This window comes from Pseudonaja textilis, chromosome Z (assembly GCF_049901715.1).
Source record: "Pseudonaja textilis isolate UNSWEBS1 chromosome Z, rPseTex1.2, whole genome shotgun sequence".
NCBI classification, from domain to species: Eukaryota; Metazoa; Chordata; class Lepidosauria; order Squamata; family Elapidae; genus Pseudonaja; species Pseudonaja textilis.
The window spans coordinates 2,164,617-2,186,093 of record NC_142008.1 but is presented as its reverse complement, the minus strand read 5'-3'; the positions used below and the strand labels follow the sequence as shown (position 1 = coordinate 2,186,093).

The 21,477-nt window shown below is 47.1% G+C and overlaps 1 protein-coding gene across 1 annotated transcript in view; it reads right to left on the bottom strand.

Moving 5' to 3' along the window:
- Positions 1–20,953, bottom strand: part of WNT3A (Wnt family member 3A) — a 52,692-nt gene extending 31,739 nt beyond the window's left edge. Inside the window, exon 1 of the mRNA XM_026720292.2 lies at positions 20,883–20,953. Within this exon, the coding sequence (XP_026576077.1) occupies positions 20,883–20,953 (71 nt within the window). The remainder of the gene's footprint in view (positions 1–20,882) is intronic.
- Positions 20,954–21,477: the final 524 nt, after the last annotated feature.

The following is a 21,477-nucleotide window of genomic DNA, read 5'->3' as shown; positions in this document are numbered from 1 at the left end:
TCACTTAGTAGCCGCCGTGCTGTGCCACAGAAGTGACTGCTCCTGAGCATGGTCATAAAATGAGGACTGGCCGTGCACCTGAGGGCATCCGAGGCACTTTGCCCCCAGCCCAGCCCAGCCCCCTTCCTCCATCGCTTGGGCTTAGTGACTCAGGGACCCGACTGAGTCTTTTATCACGGAAGGAGTCTTTTCCAGCCAATTGAGGGGATCTTAATTTCAACAAGGCCTCAGTGTTCCCCCAAACAGAAAGACAGGCCCAGGGATCAAATTGAAGGCACTTGAACCTTTTTTTTAAAGGGGGGGCCGGGGGGGGAGGGAGGATAAACCTCAGGTACTTCCCCAAACTTTTGAAAAAAACAAAACAAAAAACCTCACGAGTCAAATTCAAGATTTGATTGAGTGATTATCTGCCTTGGAATAATATTGCTAGTTCTGAAATTTCCTTTCTCTTTCTCTTGGCTGGTTTCTTCCCCGTTGAAAGGAAGAAGACACAGAAAAAAAAAAGAAAGCGGACTCAAATACAGGTAGTCCTCGACTTATGACCACAGCCGAACTCAAAAATTCTGTTGCTAAGAAAGACAGTTGTTAATTGAGTTTTACCCCCGACCTGTCTTGCAACAGTCATTAAATGAAGCCCTGCAGTTCTTAAGTGAGTCACACAGTCATGAAGTGAATCCCGGGTCCCGGCGACTGTCATAAATACGAGTCAGTAGCCAAGCATCTGAATTTTGATCACGTGACCACGGGGGATGCTGCAACGGTTGTAAGAGTGAAAAACAGTCCTAAGCCACTTTTTTCAGCGCCACTGCAACATTGAACGGTCACTCAATGAACCGTTGTAAGTCAAGGATTACCTGTAAAATAACCCTCCAATAAAACCTAAATCCCTCCAAGATAAAAACTTAAAAATAGAAATTTCCAAAAAAAAAATAGACTTAACAAATACAGGGCTAGTATTTTGATGGTCAACTGAACGTGTAAATTTTCTCAGGTTTGCATTTAGAAGCACACCGCTCCGTTCATGTCCACAAACATGATCAAAGCCGTCTCAAATGTGCTCATTTCAAAGGCATCGTATTTTAACAAAACCCACAAGTCATATCCATAGAAGTGGGGGGGGGGAATCACATCTTGGTGAATTTGGGGGGTGGGTGGGACTATTCATGTGGAAATAAAAACTCCTACAAATTTTCATACCAATATTTTAAAATTCATTCTGAAATCAGTACAGGAACCTGTTAAACCAAACAAACAAAATGTAGGTAGGTAGGTAAGTAGGAAGGAAGGAAGAGAAAGGGAGGAAAGGAAGGAGGGAGGAGGAAGGGAAGTTGAAGGGAGCGTGACAGAAGGAAGGAGGGAGCAGAAGGGAGGAAGGAAAGAAAGGAGGCAGGGAGAGAGGAAGGAAAAAAAAGGAAGAAGAGGGAGGGAGGGAAGAAAAAAGGGAGGAAAGAAGGAGAGACAGGCAGGAAGGAAGGAAGAAGAGGAAAGGAGCGAGGGAAGAGAAGAGGGAAGAAGAAAGGAACGGAGGCAGGGAGGGAGGAAGGAAGGAAAGAGGGTGGGGGGAAAAGAGGGAGAAAGGGAAGAAGAAAGTAAGAGAGAGAAAAAGAGAGAAAGGAAAGAAGGAAGGGTGACATAGAGAGAGGGAAGAGAAAGAGGGAGGGGGAGAGAAGTTGGACCGATAGATAGGTGGACAAAGAGAGAGAGAGAGAGAGATTTAGCATGTCCACAGACTCTCCAGGGGAAATACACAATGCGCTCCGATATTACAAACTCCTTGCAATTGTTGAGAGGTGTTAGACAACTTTCAAAAAGTAAAAGCCCTCCCCACCCACGGGGGTGAGGGTGGGAGGGGGCTAAGAGGAGTTTAAAAAGTCAAGGGGGCAGTTAAATCTCCATTCCTCTTTTTACATCCATCCTGCCATGGTCCTGGGACAGCTCCCAATTTGACATCCTCACCTGAGGGTGCCCCCGAAGCTCAGATTTCCTCTGAACAGAATTCTCAGCATCCCTTGGGAGATGTCTAAATTCAAGGCCAAAGATGTGTTGAGCACCGTTTCCAGCAACAGCACAACAACAACAACAACAACAACAACACACACACACACACACACACACACACAAACTAACCATTCCTTCTGATACCTGTGGAGACTACTATCTACATCTGGAAAGCTGGACAGTTCCTCGTGGCAGAGTTGGCAGAGTCGTCTACCCATCCTTACGCTGGTAGGCAACCATCCCACCATGAAAGGTGACCTCCCTGTTCCTTGACGTCCTCTGGCCCACCTTCAGCCAGTCTCATCACCCTCCAAGATCCCGGAGGACCAAGCCTCCTCCAACCTTTGAGGCTCTGTTGGAAGGCACGAAAGGAAAGAACCTTCAGCCACCTTCCTTGAACATCAACACTGTTAAGGAGAACCTCAAACTCTCCTTCACGGGTTATGAGATCCATCAAAGAAAGACATCTGCCAGGACATGTTTGAGATACCAATGGGGAAAGTTGACAACCAGGGATGACTGAAGCACATGGAAATGTTCATCCCCCAAAAGATATTCCCTGGAACATTCTGTAGAAGGCCACCAATAGCTCAAGATGAAGATGGCACTGGTCCAGAAAACAAGAACTAAAGGACAGATGGGTCATGCTAAAAAACAACTTTGGAAGACATTTTGAAATATTCTTTGAAAGACATGAGGATGGTCATTGGGAGGTACCACCAAATTGGTGTCCTTCCTCTTCTTAGCAGAACCAGAAGATCTCACTGACATCACCAACCGGGAAATTATCCAAGTTAAACCCTTTCATGATGTGGAACACGAGTGGCCTTCCCTTGTCTGGGACCATCCATGAAGAGTTCCACCTAGCCGAAACATTTTTGATGGGAGAAACTTATCTTGAGGACATGAATGGATCATAATTTTTGTTTCTTCATTCAGTGGGAGAAGACTTCCTCTAGGACTACCTTGTATTCCCCATATTTCATTCTTTAATAGACATTCTCCATAGCAACCTTGAGTGAGATAAGAGTTTCTTTGAAGCTATGGTGATCTCCACAAATTTCATCCCTTAAGAGAAGTTCTCCATAGCAGTGTTGGGAAGAGAAAGATTTTCTTGAGGATCACAATTTTCTTCCTTTGTAGAGGTTCTCTGTAGAGGTGATCTTGGAGTGAGGAACAATCAATAGTAGGACTGCCAAATAGAGAACCACCAACATTCCATGAAACTACTATTAATCTACTATTAACCTACTTATTTGGGATAAGTAACTCCATATTTAGTAGACTCAGACATGGAAGAACGAAGTTTAACATGATACATCAAATGGAAACTGAGCATGTTCTTCTGCATCTAAGGCCTCCATAGACATGAGAGAGAGGGGGTGAGGAAAGAGGGGTTCAGAACTTGGATTAAAGGGTCTGCAGACTCCAGACCCCCCCAAAAAACATTTCATCAGTGCAACATCAATTAATGATTTTCTTCCAAAGCTTCAGGCCCCTTTCCAGTTGTTGATCCACCAGCAAACAGCTGCTCATTTCACGCTGTGTGAAGACACCCACTTTGACTCGTAGAGAGAGTGTTCAGTGTTAAGTCGCACACACCAAGATCCTGGGTTGTGTTGATTTTTTTTTGAAAGAAGAAAACACCATCTCAGCTTCCTTTTCCTTCAATCAAGGCTACAAGGACGTTTAGTTTGACAGATGGATGTCTGGTTTGAGAGAAGGATGGTCTACTTAAGAAGCTTCCAACCAGGTCCAATGGAGAAGAGGAGGAAAGTGGATTAATTAAGGGCAGACTCTATCTCCTTGAGAATGTTTTGTGTTGACTACAAGTTGGCTACAGAACTTCCTTTCCTCTGTTCTATCTTCTTTCAAGAGTCCAGAAAAGGACTTTCAAAACTTGGCGACTTGAAGCCTTCTGAATTTCAACCCCCACAAATTCCCCAGTTGGCCAAGGAGTTCTGGGAGTTGAAGTCCACAAGTATAAAAGTGGCCAGGTTTGGAGACCTCTAGTCCAGAAGAACTGCCTCTCATTTCCAAGGTCCATCAGCCACAAAGAAGTCAGGGGTGGCTTCTCTACATATGTTCTTTGACCTCAAAGCTCAACTGACCCAGATCAATGGTGAAGAAGAGCAGGGAAGAAGAGTTGGCTGGGTGGTATATCTAGGATAAATTAGAACTCAAGACAGTTAGGAGAAGCAGAAGGAAGGAACAAGATAAGATCAGGCAATGAGAGAGACTTGAATGTCCACACAACCGTTGCTGCATTCAAAAGACCATTTATGGACCTTCCTATCCAGGAGAACTCAACGGCCAGTCAATCCAAGTTCAGGAAATATAAGGTAGTCCTTGATTTAGACCACAATTGAGCCCGAAATTTCTGTCGCTAAGCAAGACAGTTTTTAAGTGAGTGTTGCCCCATTTTACAACTTTTCTTGCCACGGTTGTTAAGTGAATCACTGCAGTTGTTAAGTTAGTCATACAGTTGTTAAGCGAATCTGGCTTCCCCATTGACTTTGTTTATCAGAAGGTCATAAAAACGAATTATGTGACCCACAAAACACAGCAACCGTCACAAATATGAGTCAATTGCCCAGCGTTCAGAAGCCCAGCTTAACTACAATAGCTAGGTTTCCCAGTCACAAACCATGGGGTACTTAAACACAGTTTGTTAAATGAAGTTACAGATAGCTGGATTACGGTTAACATATCTGTCCATAAACCAGGATTCACCAATCTAGCTGGTTTGGCCCACTTGGCAATTAAGCTAAAATGAGACAGCAGATAGCTTGGGATTCACATAACGTATTTCCAGATAGTCTTCAACTTACGATGGGTTGTTCAGCAAAGCTTCAAGGTTCTAACGGACTTACCTATGATTTGAAGTTACGACAAAGATTCGACGTTGTGATGCTACTTTGGGCTCTCGGCATTTATAACTGTTTTCAGCATCCTGAAGTCATGTGGCCATGTCTCTGGGGAAACTGGCTTTTACTTCAATTTTGGCAAACCACTTCCTCCTCCTCTCCAGCTTAGTCCCTTCTAGAACTGATGATGTTACCTACTTGGGTCAGGAAATGTCTTGAAGTAAACCCAGCTCAGAGAGCACCGAGGACCTCACAGTTGTCCTCCTCCTCCTCCTCCTCCTCCTCCTCCTCTTCCTCCTCCTTCGCTCCTCCTCCTCCTCCTCCTTCGCCTCCTCCTCCTCCTCCTTCACCTCCTCCTCCTCCTCCTCCTTTGCCTCCTCCCTCCTCCTCCTCCTCCTTCGCCTCCTCCTCCTCCTTTCACCTCCTCCTCCTCCTCCTCCTTCGCCTCCTCCTCCCCTCCTCCCTCCTCCTCCTCCTCCTCCTCCTCCTCCTGGTTCCCTCTTTCTCCTCCTCCCCCCTTCCACTCTTCTCATCCTCCTCCCCTGCTCCTTCCCCTGTTCCTTCTTCTCCATCTCTCCTCCTCCTCCTCCTCCTCCTCGTTCTACTTACTCCTCCTGCTCTTCCCCTCCTGATCTTCTCCCTTGTCCCCATCCTCCTCTTCTTCCTCCTCCTCCCTTCTCCTCTTCCTCCCTTCCCCCTCTCCTCCTCCTCCTCCTCCTCCTCCTCCCTCTCCTCCCCTTCATCCTCCTCCACCTCCTCTCCTTGTCCTCCTCCTCCCCTCCCCAAATTCCTTCTAGCTCTGGTGATGTTCCCTAGTTAGATCACGAAACACCTGTAAGGAAGCTCAGAGGGCACCGGTGACCCCCACGGTTCAGCCCTGAGCTAAACGCGTCGTCTTCTATGTGTGCGAAGGCTGCTTGTTAGGGGGCCACAAATCTCCCTTTCTCCCCCGCACCTCACAAACGACACCACCTTATCTCAACCTCCGGGTCTCTTTGACTACTTAACCGTGTGTATCCATCGACGTCCACGAAAGAACGTTCTTCGGAATGACAGCTTTTCTACAACGCCATTTCAGAAGAACACAATTGGAAGGGACCTCGGAGGCCATCTATTCCAGCCCCTCACTCAGGCAGGAGACCCTAGATCATTCCAGACAAGCGGCGGCCCAGTCTCCTTTTTTTTTTTTTTTTTAAAAGAAAAACCTCCACAACTTCTGGGCGCTCCAACTTTTTGGAGGTTTCTGAGAAACCCCTTGCGAATCCTTAGTGAGACCACAGCCGGAATATCCCGTCCAGTTTTGCTCAACACGTTACAGGTCTTCTCCCTTGACTTGAGGATCCACCGTTAAGTAAATCTGTCTTCTCTCCCAGTTGGATTTTGCTTTCGGAAGGCCTGCGTGGGGAGGGGGCGGGGTTGGACTAGATGACCTCCCAGGTCCCCTCCCCACAACTCTTGTTATTTCTATTCTATTCTGGAAGACACGCCACCCCACCCCCCAAGTTCTAGACTGGGGAGGGATGTGCCGCTCCCTACAATCCTTCCTTCTTCCTCCACCTCCCCAATTTTCTCCTTTGGCTTGACCAAAAGAAGATTTATGGCCTCCCGTCTTTTTTTTTTCCCAGCCAGCCAGCAGCGCACAATCTCCCTCCTTGGTACATATTTCAAACAAGCCCATGCAAAGGACACAGTTCGCATCCCTTCGCCCTGGGGGGCGGGTGGGGAGGGGCACGCATTTCGCCTCTCTCTGCTTTGACATCATATATATATCTATATATATATCTATATATTTTTCATTCATCAAGAATGTATGACCACACGGCCCTCACCGCAAGCTATTTTTTTTTTTCTGGAACAGGCAGGCGTGGGGAAGAGGAGGAAAAAGAGAGAACGATAAAATGAAATAAAAATAAGACGCACGGAAGATCTGAAAAGCCAAGCTGTCATCGGACGGATTCGGGCTCTGCAGTGCGTCCATACATCGCCCTTTCTTTTACAGGTAGGTCCTCGACTTACGACCGCAACATCGGAGCCCGATGTTTCTGTTTGTTCAGGGAGGCTCGCCCCGTTATGTGGGACGTTTCCTGTCCCTGCGTGGAACACGGTTGTTAAGTGAATCGGGCTTCTCACCCCCCCCCTTGATTTCGCGCGTCAGAAGGTCGCCGAAGGGGATCACGTGACCCAGTGACGCAGCAGCCGTCGTAAGTATGAACCAGTTGTCAAGGGTCAGGATCCTGATCCCGTGACCCCGGGGAATGCGACAAAGGTCGTAAGTGTGAAAAACGGCCATAAGTCACTTTTTTCCAGTGCGGTTGTAAGTTTGAATGGTCACTAAACAAACAGTTATAAGTCGAGGGTTGTCGGCATTCACTCAGGCTGGACTTCTTTAATTAGAGGAAAGGCTTTTTCCTCCAGAAGTTGTGGTTTTTAAGAAAAGCCCGGACAGCCATTTGTCTGGAACAGTATAGGGTCTCCTGCTTGAGCAGGGGGTTGGGCTAGAAGACCTCCAGGGTCCCTTCCCACTCTGTTATTCTCTTATTTTTATGTTTAAGGGTCAGTGAAATAGTGGGTTGTTGTTGTTTTTTGTTAGGTCAGCTGCTACTGCACATGTATGTGTGGATGCAATTCAGACCTTCTAAGTTCCTGATAAACACGATTTATTCGGTATTTTACAGATTGACAGAGCTGGAAGGGACCTTGGAGATCATCTAGTCCAACCCCCCCTGCCCAAGTAGGAGATACTGCACTATTTCTGACAGAGTTGCTTCTTGAAAAGCCTCCAGGGATGAAACTCCCACAACTTCCAACGGCAACTTCTGTTCCATTGGTTGATTGTTCTCACTGGCAGAAAGTTTCTCCTTATTTCCAGGTTGAATCTCTCCTTGTTCAGTTTCCATCCATTATTCCTTGTCTGGCCTTCGGGTGCTTTGGAGAATAGCTTGACCGCCCCCCCTCCTCTCTGTGGCAGCCCCTCAAATATTGGAAGACTTCCTTCCTGTCTCCCCTGGTCCTTCTCTTTACTAACTAGCCAAGCCCAGTTCCTGCAACCGTTCGTTGTACGTTTTAGCCTCCAGTCCCCTAATCATCCTGGTTGCTCTTCTCTGTACTTTTTTTAGAGCCTCAACATCCTTTTTTATAGTGTGGTGACCAAAACTGGATGCAGTACTCTAGGTGTGGCCTTACTGAGGTAGACTTGGATAACAACAGCAAACAGTATACGAATAAACCAAGAATCAACCTAGTTTCCACCAGAGGCAGCCAAGAAATGGTTGCCCTGTACATTGGCGGAGCGGGATCCTTGCATGTAGAAAATTAGCATCTCAGGGAAAAGGTTTCATCCAAGAAACAAGGAATAGGTCATGGCCCAAGTTCCCAAGTTGTGTTTCTGGCAACTTGGCAGCGTTTTGTGGTCACGCAATCCATTATCCCAGGGTCCTGGGTTCTAACTCTACATTAAGTGCACAGTTTGGCCTTGTGGTTAAAGCACCAGATTAGAAACTGGGGGACTATGAGTTTAAGTTCCGCCTTAGCCATGAAAGACAGGTGGGTGATTTGGGGCCAGCCAGCAGGAGACGGTGAGTTCCAGTCCTGCCGTGGGGATGCTGCGACAGTTGTTAAGTGAGCTTCGCCTCATTTTACGACTTTCCTTGCCGCAGTTGTTAAGCGAATCCCTGCAGTTTTTAACTCAGTAAACAGGGTCACTACATGAATCTGGCTTCCATGTTGTCCGACTGTCGCAAAAGGGGATCGCGTGACCCCCTTTTATGACACTGCAATTGTCATAAATACGAGTCCATTGCCAAGCGCCCAAATTTTGATCACCTGATCATAGGGATGGCTGCAACGGTCGTAAGGGTAAAAAACGGTCATAGGTCACTTCGAACAGTCACTAAATGAATTCCACCAACAGCTGAATGCAAGTGAAATTGATCAGACAAACACACCGTTTTGCCTGAACTGGGCTGTTGAACGCAGAACCCGGTCTCTTTGTCCCTTCCTACCCAACCCGCTAGCCCTTCCTTCCTTCCTTCCTTCCTTCCTTCCTCCCACCCACCCACCCACCCACCGACCTCCCCTATCCCCAAAAACCTGTTTTTGAAACCTCTGCCATCACCCAGCCAGGCAGCCCATCCACACGGCTGCAAAGCCTCCCTCGGGGGACAGAGAAGGGCTGAAGATTGAAGGGACAGTTTGCTGAGCCTGGCCCGCTCATAAATAGCTGCCCCTGGGAGGGAAGACAATAATGCCCGCATGCTCTGGGCCTGGACACACACACACACACACACACACACACACACACACACACACACACACACAGAGATGTGCCCCCTGCAGCTTTTGGTCAGCTCAGCTTTCCTGGTGCGTGGATGCTGCTTCCTCAGGAAACTGGGATGAAGAGCTCCAGGAGGTAGGTAGGGAGAAGGAAGAAAAAAGGGAGAGAGAAGGAAGGAAGACAGAAAGGAAAGGAGGAAAGGAGGAAAAGAGGGAGGGAAAGGGGGAAGGAGGGAGGGAGGGAGGGTGGAAGGAAGGAATAAGGAGGAGAAGGAAAAGCAGAAGGAGAAAATAAAGAAAAGAGTGAAGAAGAAGATACAGGAGGAGAGAGTAAAGGAGAGGGAGACAGTTAAAAAGAAGGAGCGTACAGAGGAGAAAAGTAAGAAGGAGAAAGAGAAGATAGAAAAGGAGGTAGAAAGGAGGGGGAGAAAGCCAAGGAGGAGAAATAGAAATAGAAGAGGGTAGGGGAAGTGGAGGGAATGAAGAGGACTAACGAGAGAAAGATGAAGAAAGTGAAGAAGGAGAGGAAGGGAAGGAGCAAGGAAAGGAGGAAGAGTATGAAGGAGACTCTCAAGAAAGAGCGAGGAAGAGGAGAAGGAAGGGACGAAAGAGTTCTGTTAACTAACTACAGGCCTGGTTTCCATCATCAAGGCTTCCATTTATGGGATCCTAAAATCAAATCCAATACATCAGTCATATATAAACTAGCCTCACAGGGCTGGCTCCATCTCTTCCCTTTTGTAAATTAAGCCACAAATTTTGATGACCATTCTCAATAGCTTCCTATGGGGGACAAAGACGCCCTTCACATGCTCTGGAGATGTTCTGGAGAACATCTAGGTTCCTAGCTTCTGTCTGCAGTTAACCTCAAAAGCTGAGGTCCACCACCTCCTGACCTTCCACCAAGACTCAAAGAAGACCCACCGTGTAGTCAACTCCATCTTGAGTGGTGGGCCCAATTTAATTTCTAACGCAAGAGACTTAGATCCCCAAGCCACCAGGTCTTATCTTCCCGAGACCACTCCTGTTGATAGCCAAGAAAAAGACAAATTCTTCATGCCTATCTAAGCTGATATGGATTTCAGAAGGGGGTGGACACAGCCCCCGGCAGAGGCATCCATCATGATCTTGTCAATGCAACTATTTCTCCCTTGGGGTCGTCCTTGAAAGATCTCATGATGGAAGTCTACAAAATTTAAAGCACTTGGAAACAAATATTCCCCAATTATTTAGACACTGCCCTGAGAAACCAGATTTCTGTGTGTTTTCAAGGTTGGATTGGAAATTTCCAGAGACAGTCTTGTGAAACCATTCTTCTGTTGTTGTGTCCAGATGCAAAGTGGGTCCATGACGGACAGCTTGATTGGGTATTTCTCCTTCTCTGGATTACCTGCTGATTGCAATCGGAATTCCTAAACTTCAAATTTTTCCTAGGAGCCCCGATGACCCCTAGTAAACTTCAAGTGCAGGCAGGCCTCGGCTTATGACCACAATGGGGACCAGAAATCCTTTTGCTAAGCAAGGCTGTTGCTAAGAGAGTCATGCCTGATTTGATGGTCTTTTTCTTCTACTGTTGTTAAGTGGATTGCAGCAGTTGTTAAGTGAATCATGTGCGGTCATTAAGCGAACCCCGCTTCCCCAGTTGACTTTGTTGTTGGAAGCCAGCAATGGTGGGGACGTCATAAAAATAAACCTATTGCCAAGTGCCCAGTTTTTAATCATATGACTGTAGGGTTCTGGGATGGTTATAAGTGCAAGGACTAGTTATGTCACTTTTTAAAGTGCCATCATAACTTTGAATTATTACTAAATGAATGGTATTTCTTGATTTGCGATGTTACAATGGCACTGAAGAAAGTACCATCTCTATAATCACATGAACAAAATTAAGATGCTTGGCAACTGGCATGTACTTATGACAGTTGCAGGAATTCTTGGAATTGAAGCCCCCAAATCTTACAGTGGCCTCATTCGAAAACATTTCTCAGCCTTAACAACTTTAACAGAGGGTGGACTTCAACTCCCAGAATTCCTCAGGCGGCCATCTTGATGAAATCCAAGGCTTGGATCCAGACCATGCTGGCTGGGGAATTCTGGGAATTGAAGTCCACCCTCTGTTAAAGTTGTCAAGACTGAGAAATGTTGAACCCTGGGGAATTCTGGGAGCTGAAGTCCCCACATCTTAAAAGTGTCCAGAAAAGGAGACAGAAGAGCTGCCAACTGGATGAAACTCCGGGCTTGGCTGCCTCTGTCTTCTGAAATAGCCACCAGTGACTCCCTTGTAACCCCTGCCCCCACCTTTTTAGACATGGGCTTTGTAGTCGTTTGGAGAAAAAAAAGTGTTGCGCGTTTGCACCTGGCTTGGCTAGTAGTGCTTGCTTCCACATCTGCGGCACTGCCAGAAAGCTGCAGAGAGGAGCTGGAGCGAGTTCAAAGCTGTGCAAGTGAAGCTGGAGAAGAGATTTCAAAGAAGGAAATCTGTGTAGCTAGGCCACACCTTCGCACAACCTGGCCGTCCCAACTGGGGATAAGAAGGGACTTGCCTGGGTGGAAATTATCTCACACTTGGGAGAGAGGGGGGGAAGAGGGGGTCTGGGGAGATGTCAGCTTAGCTAGTGAGGTTCTCTTGGCCAGAAGACCTAGGGGTGGAGGACGGAAGGAAGGAAGGAAGGAAAATAGGAAGAGAAAGGGGAAGAGGAAGAAAGGAAAGAAAGAAAAAACAGGAAGAGAAAAGGAGAGAGGAAGGGAGGGAAGGAAAAGAGTAGGAACAAGGAGAGAGGAAGGATGGAACTATAGGAAGAGAAAGATTGAGAGGGAAGGAGGCAGCAATAGGGTGTATGGCCCGCCTAGAGAAAATTAGGGTTAGGGGCAACGTGATAGCAGTCTTCCAATATTTGAAGGGCTTGCCCAAAAATGAGTGGTTCAAACTATTCTCCAAAGCCCCTGAATGCAGGAGAAGAAGCAACGGATAGCAACTAATCAAGGAGAGAAGCAAACCTAAAAATTAGGACAAATTTTCCTGTCAGAACAATCAACCAGTGCAGCAGAAGTTGCCTTCAGAAGTTGTGGGTGCTGGTAGGGGGTTAGACTAGATGCTCTCCAAGGTCCCTACCAGTTTGTTTGATTCGATTCTGTTTGATTGATGGATTGATTGAATCAGGAAAGTACCTGTCTAGGTTGCTTCTGAATGTTATCTGGGTCTTCTGAGCTTAAAACATATTTCTTTTGTTTAGGGAAGTACCCTTGTGTCTTTCCAACTATGCTATCGTCCTTACTTTTTATATGCACACACTGTGCATATAAACACAGAATGTGTTTATCACACAGAATGTGAAAAGGAGGGAAGCAATTTACCGAGTTAGATCCTCATGTTAAGCATGTAAATTTCTGAGGTCATTGATATCTCTCTTTCTCCAAGGATAGCAACTCACCCCAACTAAATCCTATCAACTTTGCAGTAGCACTTAGACTTACAGTGCCTTAAAAGCTCTAAGTGGTTTACAGAGCCAGCCTCTTGCCCCCAACAATCTGGGTCCTCGTTTTACCTGCCTTGGAAGGAAGGAAGGCTGAGTCAACCCTGAGCCAGTCAGGATTGAAGTGCCCCAAACGGCTGGCAGCTAGCAGGAGCAGCCTTCCTTGCCATTTAAGTGAATCACTTTTCACTTAATCACACGGTTATTAAGTGAATCAGGCTTCCTGGTTGACTTTGCTTGTCAGAAGGTTGCAAAAAGGAGATAACGTCACACACACACACACACACACACACACACAAATGGACACTGCAACCCGTCATAAATATGAACCAGTTGCCAAGTGTCTGAATTTCCATCACATGACTATGGCGAAGCTGCAACGGCTGTTAAGTGTGAAAAATGACCACAAGTCACTTTTTTGCAGCCCCGTCATAATTTTGAACGAATGGCTGTAAGTCAAAGACTGCCTGTACTCCAAGGTGCATCCAGAGAGTTCCAGAGTGTTATATGAAGAACCATCAGCTCTCAACTATGACGGGGTGTATTCTCGATGGACCTGCATAAATACTTCAAGCCATAAACCTGTTATAGAGTCTAGAGAGGCCCATGGGGTCACCCCAATATTTATTTCCACAGAGACCACCACAGTTTGGTCTAAAAAGTCAACAGTAGCCTGCAAGCCCTCCCTACAAACGTCAGAAGAACAAAAGGGTTGACTGATTTCTTCAGCCTTGACATCTCCAGGCCCACCTAGACTCCTTACCTGAGAATCCCTACAGGCCTTTTGCCATACAATTTGGGGTGAACATCCTTGGAAGGGTGTGGGAGTAGGAATAGATTTCAGAGGGGTCGGGGGAAATGGCAGACTACAAAAACAATTTGCACCACTCAGGGTGACCCCGAGGACGCAGATAAACCTCCAAGCGGCCTCAACGACCCTCTAAAAGGATGCGAACGACCAGCTTTGTCTGCAAGGAATATAAATCCTTCCATCCTTCACCACCCAGTCAGAGCTGAAGAAGCTTCTTGGATGAGAAGAGAAATGTCTTCAAAAGACAAAACACTGAACAACAAAAAAAGCACCTTTGGGACAACCATGACCTGGAAGACGGAGAATCTCTACAGATTTCTACCTAGACGTGTTTGTGGTGGGCCTCCACAAAGGACCTTCAGGGCTTTCCTTGATGGTGATGGTCTGTTCAAGGGAGATGCCACCTCTTGCTCGTTCCTAGCTCTGGAATCTGAGGGGAACCACAGAAAATGCCAGGAACCTGGTTCTTTGGCAGCAACTTAATGTGATTTTATTAGAGCTAAGCTGGTATAATAGCAACGGAGGTGGTCCATCATGTCTCCTTGCCAACATCAACAGAAGACAGCTATTAACTCATTTTCATTCCTCTCCAGCAGGAGATTCAAAGGCTCCTCCTACAGAGTCAAGGAAAAGTTCCTCTACCTGCATCCTCGTCTCACCTGTCTGATTTCACCTTGATGAGTTTTCCTTGACACTATGGGATGTTCGCCCTCATGGGAGCTGGTAGGTCCAGCCTTGAGACTTTATGATCCCACCTGCTATCCAATCAGGTTGCTTAATTAGGGCCTCTAGTTACAAGTATTCCTTCAGCAAACAACACTGAAAAAGGGACATAGAGAGGTCCTTGCAGTTACGACCATCACAGTATCCCCATGGTCATAAGAGTCAAAATCCTTCCTTCCTTCCTTCCTTCCTTCCTTCCTTCCTTCCTTCCTTCCTTCCTTCCTTCCTTCCTTCCTTCCTCTCCTCCTTGTTCCCATTCTTTCTTTTTCTCCTTCCTTCCTCCATCTCTCCTTTCCATTTTTCATTTTCTTCTTTCCACCTTCCCTTCCTCTTTTTACTTCTTTCTCTTCCTTCCCTTTCCTTCCTTCCTTTTCCTTCTTTCTCTCTTTGCTTTTTACCTTTCCTCCTCGTTTTATCACCCCTTTCTTCCTCCCTTTCTCTCTGTTTCTTTTCCCTTTCTTCCTCCTTCATCCCTTCCCTTCCTTCCTTCTCCTTCCTTTTTGTTTCTCTTCCTTCTTCTCTTCTTCTTTGTTCTCATTTCATCTTCCTCCCTCCCTTCCTCTTCCTTCCCTCTTCCTTCCTCCTTTCCTTCCTTCCTTCCATCCTTTTCTTTCTCCTTCCTTCTTTCCTCCATCTTTTTCTCTCTTTTCCTTTCCTTCCTACATTTTTCCCTTTCCTTCCTCTCCCTCCCTCCCATTTATATGGCTAAGAATTCAGTCAGCAACTACAGCAATAAATACAGACATACCATCAACCTCATGTCAAGGACCACAAATCACAAGGACCTAATAACTACCCAAGAAGGGCACAGCCACAGATATTACACCTCTTCCCGAATGACCTCACCTTCACATCCTCCTCTCAATGCCCGGGGGAGAACATCCAGGGGTCTTCAAAGCCTTCTTAAAGGCTCACTTCCTCCCCCCCGCATCCTAGACCCCCCCCTCCACCCCACCCCAGAAGCCAAACCTAATCTCTCCGCTGATCCTTTCAAAGCCTCTAATGTTTCTCTAAGGATCCCATGGATTGCTTTGCGGGATAACCAAGCGTCTCTAAAGAAAGTGGCTTGAGTTCTGAGTCTGTTGGAGACCAATTCCTTGTAAGGTCCATTGGACAAGAAGCAACGGGTGGACACTAATTAAGGAGAGAACTAGAACTAAGGAGAAATTTCCTGATAGTTTGACCAATTAGTCAGTGGAATTTCTTGCCTCCAGAAGTTGTGGGTGCTCCAAACACTGGAGGTTTTAAAAGAAGAGATTGGACAGCCATTTGCCTGAAATAGCCATAGCACTTAGACTTATATACCGCTCCATAAGTGCTTTGCAGCCCTCTCCGAGTGGTTTACAAAGTCAGCCTCTTGCCCCCAACAATCTGGGTCCTCCTTTTACTGACCTCAGAAGGCTAGAAGGATGAGTCTGCTGCTTGAGGCCGGGGTTGGACTAGAAGACCTCCAAGGCCCCTTCCAACTCTGTTCTCTCTTCGTACTACTGCAGTTCTTCTCCTGCACAATTTCAGGAGAACAACAGGTCTGGGAAGATCACGTAGATTCAAATCCTTTTCCCATGGGATCTGTGACCAGACCAGGGAAGGTTTCTGGCATGGGCTGATCTGCCAGTCGAAGGAGGAACTTCACGGATGCAACCCATCAATTGCAAAAAAAGGCTTCCCTTGTTGGTAACGCATGACCCCAAATCTTCGACATCCACCCCCAAGGGAAGGTACAGAAGGTAAAATAGCCCCAGCGAGAAAGAAATACAGATAACCCTCAACTTAGGACTGCAAATGAGCCCAACGTTTCTGTTGCTGAGACACTGCTGAGTTTTGCCCCATTTTATGATCTTTCCTGCCACCGTTGTTAAGCGAATCACTGCAGTAGTTAACTTGGCCACCCCGTCGTTAAGTGAACCTGGCTTCCCCCTTTTCAGAAGGTCACAAAGGGGGACCATAGGATCCCAGGATTCTACAACCATCCTAAATACGAATCAAGTTGCCAAGCACCCGAATTTTTATCACGTGACCACGGGGAGGCTACAATGGTCGGAAGTGTGAAAAGGGGTCATAAGTCATCCTTGTCAGTGCCACTGTAACTCTGAATGGTCATTAAGGGAACTGTTGTGAGTCAAGGACTCCTAGTGAGGATGCCTCTGTATCAACCCAGAAACAGGAAGTGGAAGGAAAACAGAGAGAGAGAGAAAGAACACAAAAGAAATAACTCTGCAAAATATAAATTATTTTTGCACGTCCATGGGCAAAACATACTTTCTCTCCAAAACATTAATCATCAATTGCAGCCTGTTAATTTAAAAATTCCTGCGGGATTCCCATCATTTCTACTCCCTGGCTGGGTATGGGGGGGGATGTAGCCTTCGTGATCCTATAGAAGTTGGGGTGGATTTTAACCTCTAGTGTCTGGGACAACCCCTTTCCTCCAGTGGGACCGCCAGGCACCTACCTGGGGGTCCCAAGCTTCTACATTGGGAGGATGGGAGAGAGAAAGACAACGAGAGAGTGGGAGAATAAGAAACAGAATGAGGGAGGGAGAGAGAGAGAGAGAGAGAGATGAGCAATGACAGAATGAGAAAGAGAAAGGGAGAATGAGGGAAAGAGACAGCAAGAGAGAGGAAGAGAGAGTCAGACAATGAGAGAGAAAGATAAAGGGAGAATGAGAGAGAGAGAGAAAGGAGAAAGGGAAAACAAGACAGAATCAGAGAGAGAAAGAGAGGATGGGAGAGAGAGGATAAAAGAGAATGAGTGGGAGAAAGAGAGACTATGAAAGAAAAAGAACAGAAAGAAGCAGAGAGAATGAGAGAGGGAGAAGAAGAAGCAGGAGGAGAGAGAATGAAAGAGAAAATGTGAGAATGAAAGAGAGGATGAGAGAGAATAAGAGAAAGGGGTGAGACGAAGCAAGAGAGAAGATACGATAGAACGAGGGAGAAAGAGAGGGAGAATAAGAGACAGAGAGAAGAGAAAATGGATGAAAGAGAGTGAGGAGAGAGACCGGGACACTAAAGCGGAGATAAGGCCAAAACGAAGTGACTCCGGATGCCTCCTGTCCCTCCTTAAACGGATGGAAAGAGAAGGGCGGCAGGTGAGAGGGTGACAAAGGGCGAAGTAACCTATAAAACTGGAGCGCCTCTAGGAGCTGGCAGGGGGGCGGCCATCTCTAAATCCGAATCAAAAAGCCTTCGCATTTCTTTCTAAGGTCCGCGCGCGGCGTGTCAGCCCTGAGCCGTTTTTACGCTCCCTAAGCAGGGACTAGAAGTCCCCGTTTCTTAGGAATTGCCCCAAACTCACCCAGGCGGCTTTCATGCCTCAGGTGGGACCAGAACTCACCTTCTACTCTCTTTCTAGCCCGGAGCCTTAACCACTAGACTGAACGGTGTTGTTCTTTGTTCATCTACGAGCAAATTTGGAGCGGATAACAACACACACAGACAAGCACGCCTCAGCCACAGGTCCCAAGCAACGGGTATTTGCGCTACATTTTTGGCACCTGGAGTTCCTTAAGCAGTTGGTAGTCCTGTTTAAAAACAAAAACACATTTTTCCTGCCCCTGAAGCTGCCGTTTTGCGTGCAGATTTTCGCAGATTCACAAAACCGGGCGACAAACCCCGGATTTTTAAATCGCCTCGCGCTGCTTAGGCGCTTTGAAAGCTCCCAGATTTGCTGACGTTCGTTCCAGCAAGATGCGTTTAAACCGAATTAGGTCTCCAACGATTCGGTTTAACGAGGCCTGGTACGGATCCTTTCCACGGCAAGCAGCTTTTTTTAAAAGTGCAAAAATTTAATAACGAATTTTAAAACCTGAGTTCCCACGAAGGTGAAATTTAATATATTTAAATCCCCTTTAAGCTTAATTTTATACATATATAGAGAGAGATCCTGATGGGAATGGTCTCCGTGAAGAATGCATGTATGCAATTACTTTTTAATTGCATACACGCATCCTTCGTGGAGAGAATTCTCATCAGGGTCTAGATAACTGAAATCGTATACTTGAACTATCATTCGTAGGTCTCTCATCCCTAAAGGTGTTTGAAAACCTATAGGTATCATAACTGGGGCACTATCAAAGAATCCAGAACGAAGGCGCTTCGCCCTTTCGGGCACCTTTGGCATCCGACTCGCGTTTATTGCAATGTAACGCGTGAATGCCTTTTATATTGCTTTGATTGCAGCGAAATGTGTGAATGCCTTATATGTGTGTGTGTGTGCGTGTATGCCGCCCGGAATCACCCAGAGCGAATGGGGTGGGGTGGGGTGTCATATGTATTTTCTTAAATAAATTAAAAACAGCAACCGACGATGGGTTGAGGTGAAATATTAATTGGTCCGGATAGGATAGCAAGGCAGACTTCAATATAATGCATTTTTTTAAAAAACAAAATTTTTTAAAAAAACTTGGCTTCTTTCACAGGTGCACACTTTAATTCCCGAAATTTAGCCTGGGCAGTTCTGGGAGTTGAAACCCACATCTCTTAAAGTGGCCCAAATTGAGGGGGAAAATTGACATAACGCCAGCCTAAACATGGTAACGATACCATGGTAACGATTAAAAAAAAAAAAAGGAAGCAGGTGAATTTGATAGAGACTTTTATCAAGTGGATGAGCTCTGCCCAGACTGTACCATTCACACCGCTGGGCAGGGGGAGGGCGAGGGAATTTAGAAATTCTTTCGTGACTTCGAGAGGCGATTTGCCCACCTGCAAAAAGTACCTCCCCCGCCCCACGTTCTTCCCGCCTCCTTTTCTTCCTCCTCCCTCAACACCCCCCGCCCCCCCGCCAAAGCGGTCCAGCCCAGACAAGCTACGTTATTTGCCTCTAGTTCTCTAGCCTCGTTACATCTGTAAAGCTTCTTAAAGCAGCACCTGGGGGACGGGGGGAGCAAGGACACACGTGTTTGCGGATTTTCACGATCTCTGACCTTGGGAAGCGGGACCCAGCTTTTGGGGGGACGAGATTGGCAAGAGGGCGCGGGGGTGGGGAAGAGACTCCGCCGCCAGGCTGCAGAGAGCTCGCCTCGTTTTTCTCATCTCATCTCTCTGAAGTCTGTAATTACCGCCGACCGGCCGATTTGCTGCAACTTGCCCGCCCCGACAGCCTGCCAGCCCCCCGCCCCCCGCTTCCCTCGCGGGGCTCCTCCTGCGAAGGTAGCGAGGCGGCAACCTTCGGCGAAAGAACCGGGCGAGCGAGTCGTCAGAAGCCGGGGTTCAGAGACGCGCGAAGGTTGGATGCAGGAAGGGAGGGAGGGAGCTTTGCCTCCCGACCTCCTCACCCCCACCCTCCAAGATCTCCCCCACCCCCACCCGGGAGAATAGAAGGTAGCTGCACCCCTCCGAAATCAGCCGCGTTCCCCTCGATTTCTGGGTTGCAGCAAACCCGCTTCCGACAGCAGCCAATTTGCTTCCCGCTTCTGACAATTGCGATCCGCCGGGCAGGGAGGGGCAGTTTCCCAGGCCAGCCAGGGCCCCGGCGCCTCACCGGGGCAGGGGATGGGCAAGTCTCGGGGTGCTTTCCGAGGTTAGGAAGGTGCCCGACCGGTTGGATCGAATCGGATCGGTTAAAATTGCTCAGAACCCGACCTCTCAGCTATATATACATATATAAAAAGGGGGGGTGTTTGGAGTCGGGCTAAGGCAGCCGGCAGGGGGCCAGAGATGACCCCTTCCCTTCCCCCTCCTGCCCTCCAAGCCCCGAGAGCGAGGGCAAGGGAAACATCCTCGCATCGCAAGGACGAAGCTTGGATAGCCGGAATCACATCTGGCCAAGAAGCGAAGGGTAAAAGCCCGCTTCGCTCCGCGTTTACCCAGCAAATCGCTTAAAGCTTCACCCGAAGCTTCGGGGAGTTTGGCTTCCTCTCCACCGCCCCCCACCTTCCTTACCATCAAACACTCCCCCCATCATGTATTTGCAGTTATAAGCCAGAAGGCAGAAAAACAAGCCCGGGCGGCTGTCGATTCTCAACCATTTACCAAACGAGAGAAAGAGAGAGAGCAGCCACTTTCGAAAATATCCTGCGTTTTTTTTCACTGGGGTTTTGTTTTTTTGCCCCGGGTGGGGGAGAAAGGGGCACGAAAACGAGCGAAGTCCCCCCACTTCTTTACAAGGCTAATCTTCTAAACAGAGGAGAGAGAGAAACGGCGCAGAAGAAAAGTAAACCTGTTCTTAAGGAGAAAGTATTTTCTATTTTTACGCTTCCTTCCCAAAGCCGCCTTACTTTGCCCCTTTGGTTTGATTCTGTCTCTAAAAAAAAAATATCATTTTGTTTCCTGCTCTTTTTTAAAAAACCATAATTAAGTTAAAATCACGTGTGTGTTTTTTTTTTAAAAAACCCCCAAATCTGACTCGTATCTTCATTTAACTAGCCCGGGAGCGCATCAAAAGTGTATTCCTTTACAAAACAAAAACCAACCAATCTCTTCTGCCGTTCATTCCCTTCCCCACCTTTTCACGGTCCCCCCACCACCCATAGTGTCCTTAATTTTTTAATTATTTTTTTGTGCTGAGTTCATCCATTCAAAACAAACACCGAGTTGGGGAAAAATCTAAGACAGCAAAATTACCGAGGTCTTAAAATTATCTTAGGAACCGCAATGTCCTAGGTGCCCAGTGACACCCGGTTCCCGACAACGGGTTAGGAAAAGGCGAAACCCACCCTTTCCTGGGCAGCCTAACTTCGTCAGAAAGTGGGTGTCCCCCCCTGCCCCGAAATATTAAGGAATTAGACAACTAACTTACCACCAGATGGGATAACTCGAAAGAACCTGGGTCATTCCGCCAATGAACAGCAAATATCCCAGAAAGAACATTTTTGTCGCCTGGGAAAGTTGGGTTTTTTTTTTTTTTTTAAGATGCAAGTCAGAGAAAAGTCGGGCGAATAATAAAATAAAAAGAAGAAGAAGAAGAAGAACGCAAGAATTTGCAAGAATTCTCCAATCTCGCGCTGGGTAGCCGGGAGGGAAAAAAACTACGCCTCCCCTTAAAAAATTTTTAGCCTCAACAGGTAGCTGCGTTTCCGTCTCTCGCGAATTGTTCCTCGGCGCCTCTTTCCAACTTTCACGCAAAAAAAACAGAACAAAAAACACCCCGAAAGAAATCACCCCGAATTAATTTCGGAGAGAGGGGGTTCCCCCTGTTTGTTTCCTTTTGGCCGGGGTCGGTGGGAAGAGGGAGTCTTTGCGATCTCAGCCAAGCTAAAAAAAAAAAAGGAAAGAAAAGAAAGAAATATTTAACAGAAAATTAAGTTTTCAGAAAATCAACCGGCAATTCGAGGAGGAAAGCGCCGAGCTTGCCTCGTCTCAAATGCCAGAAGAGCGACTGAACTACTTCCGAG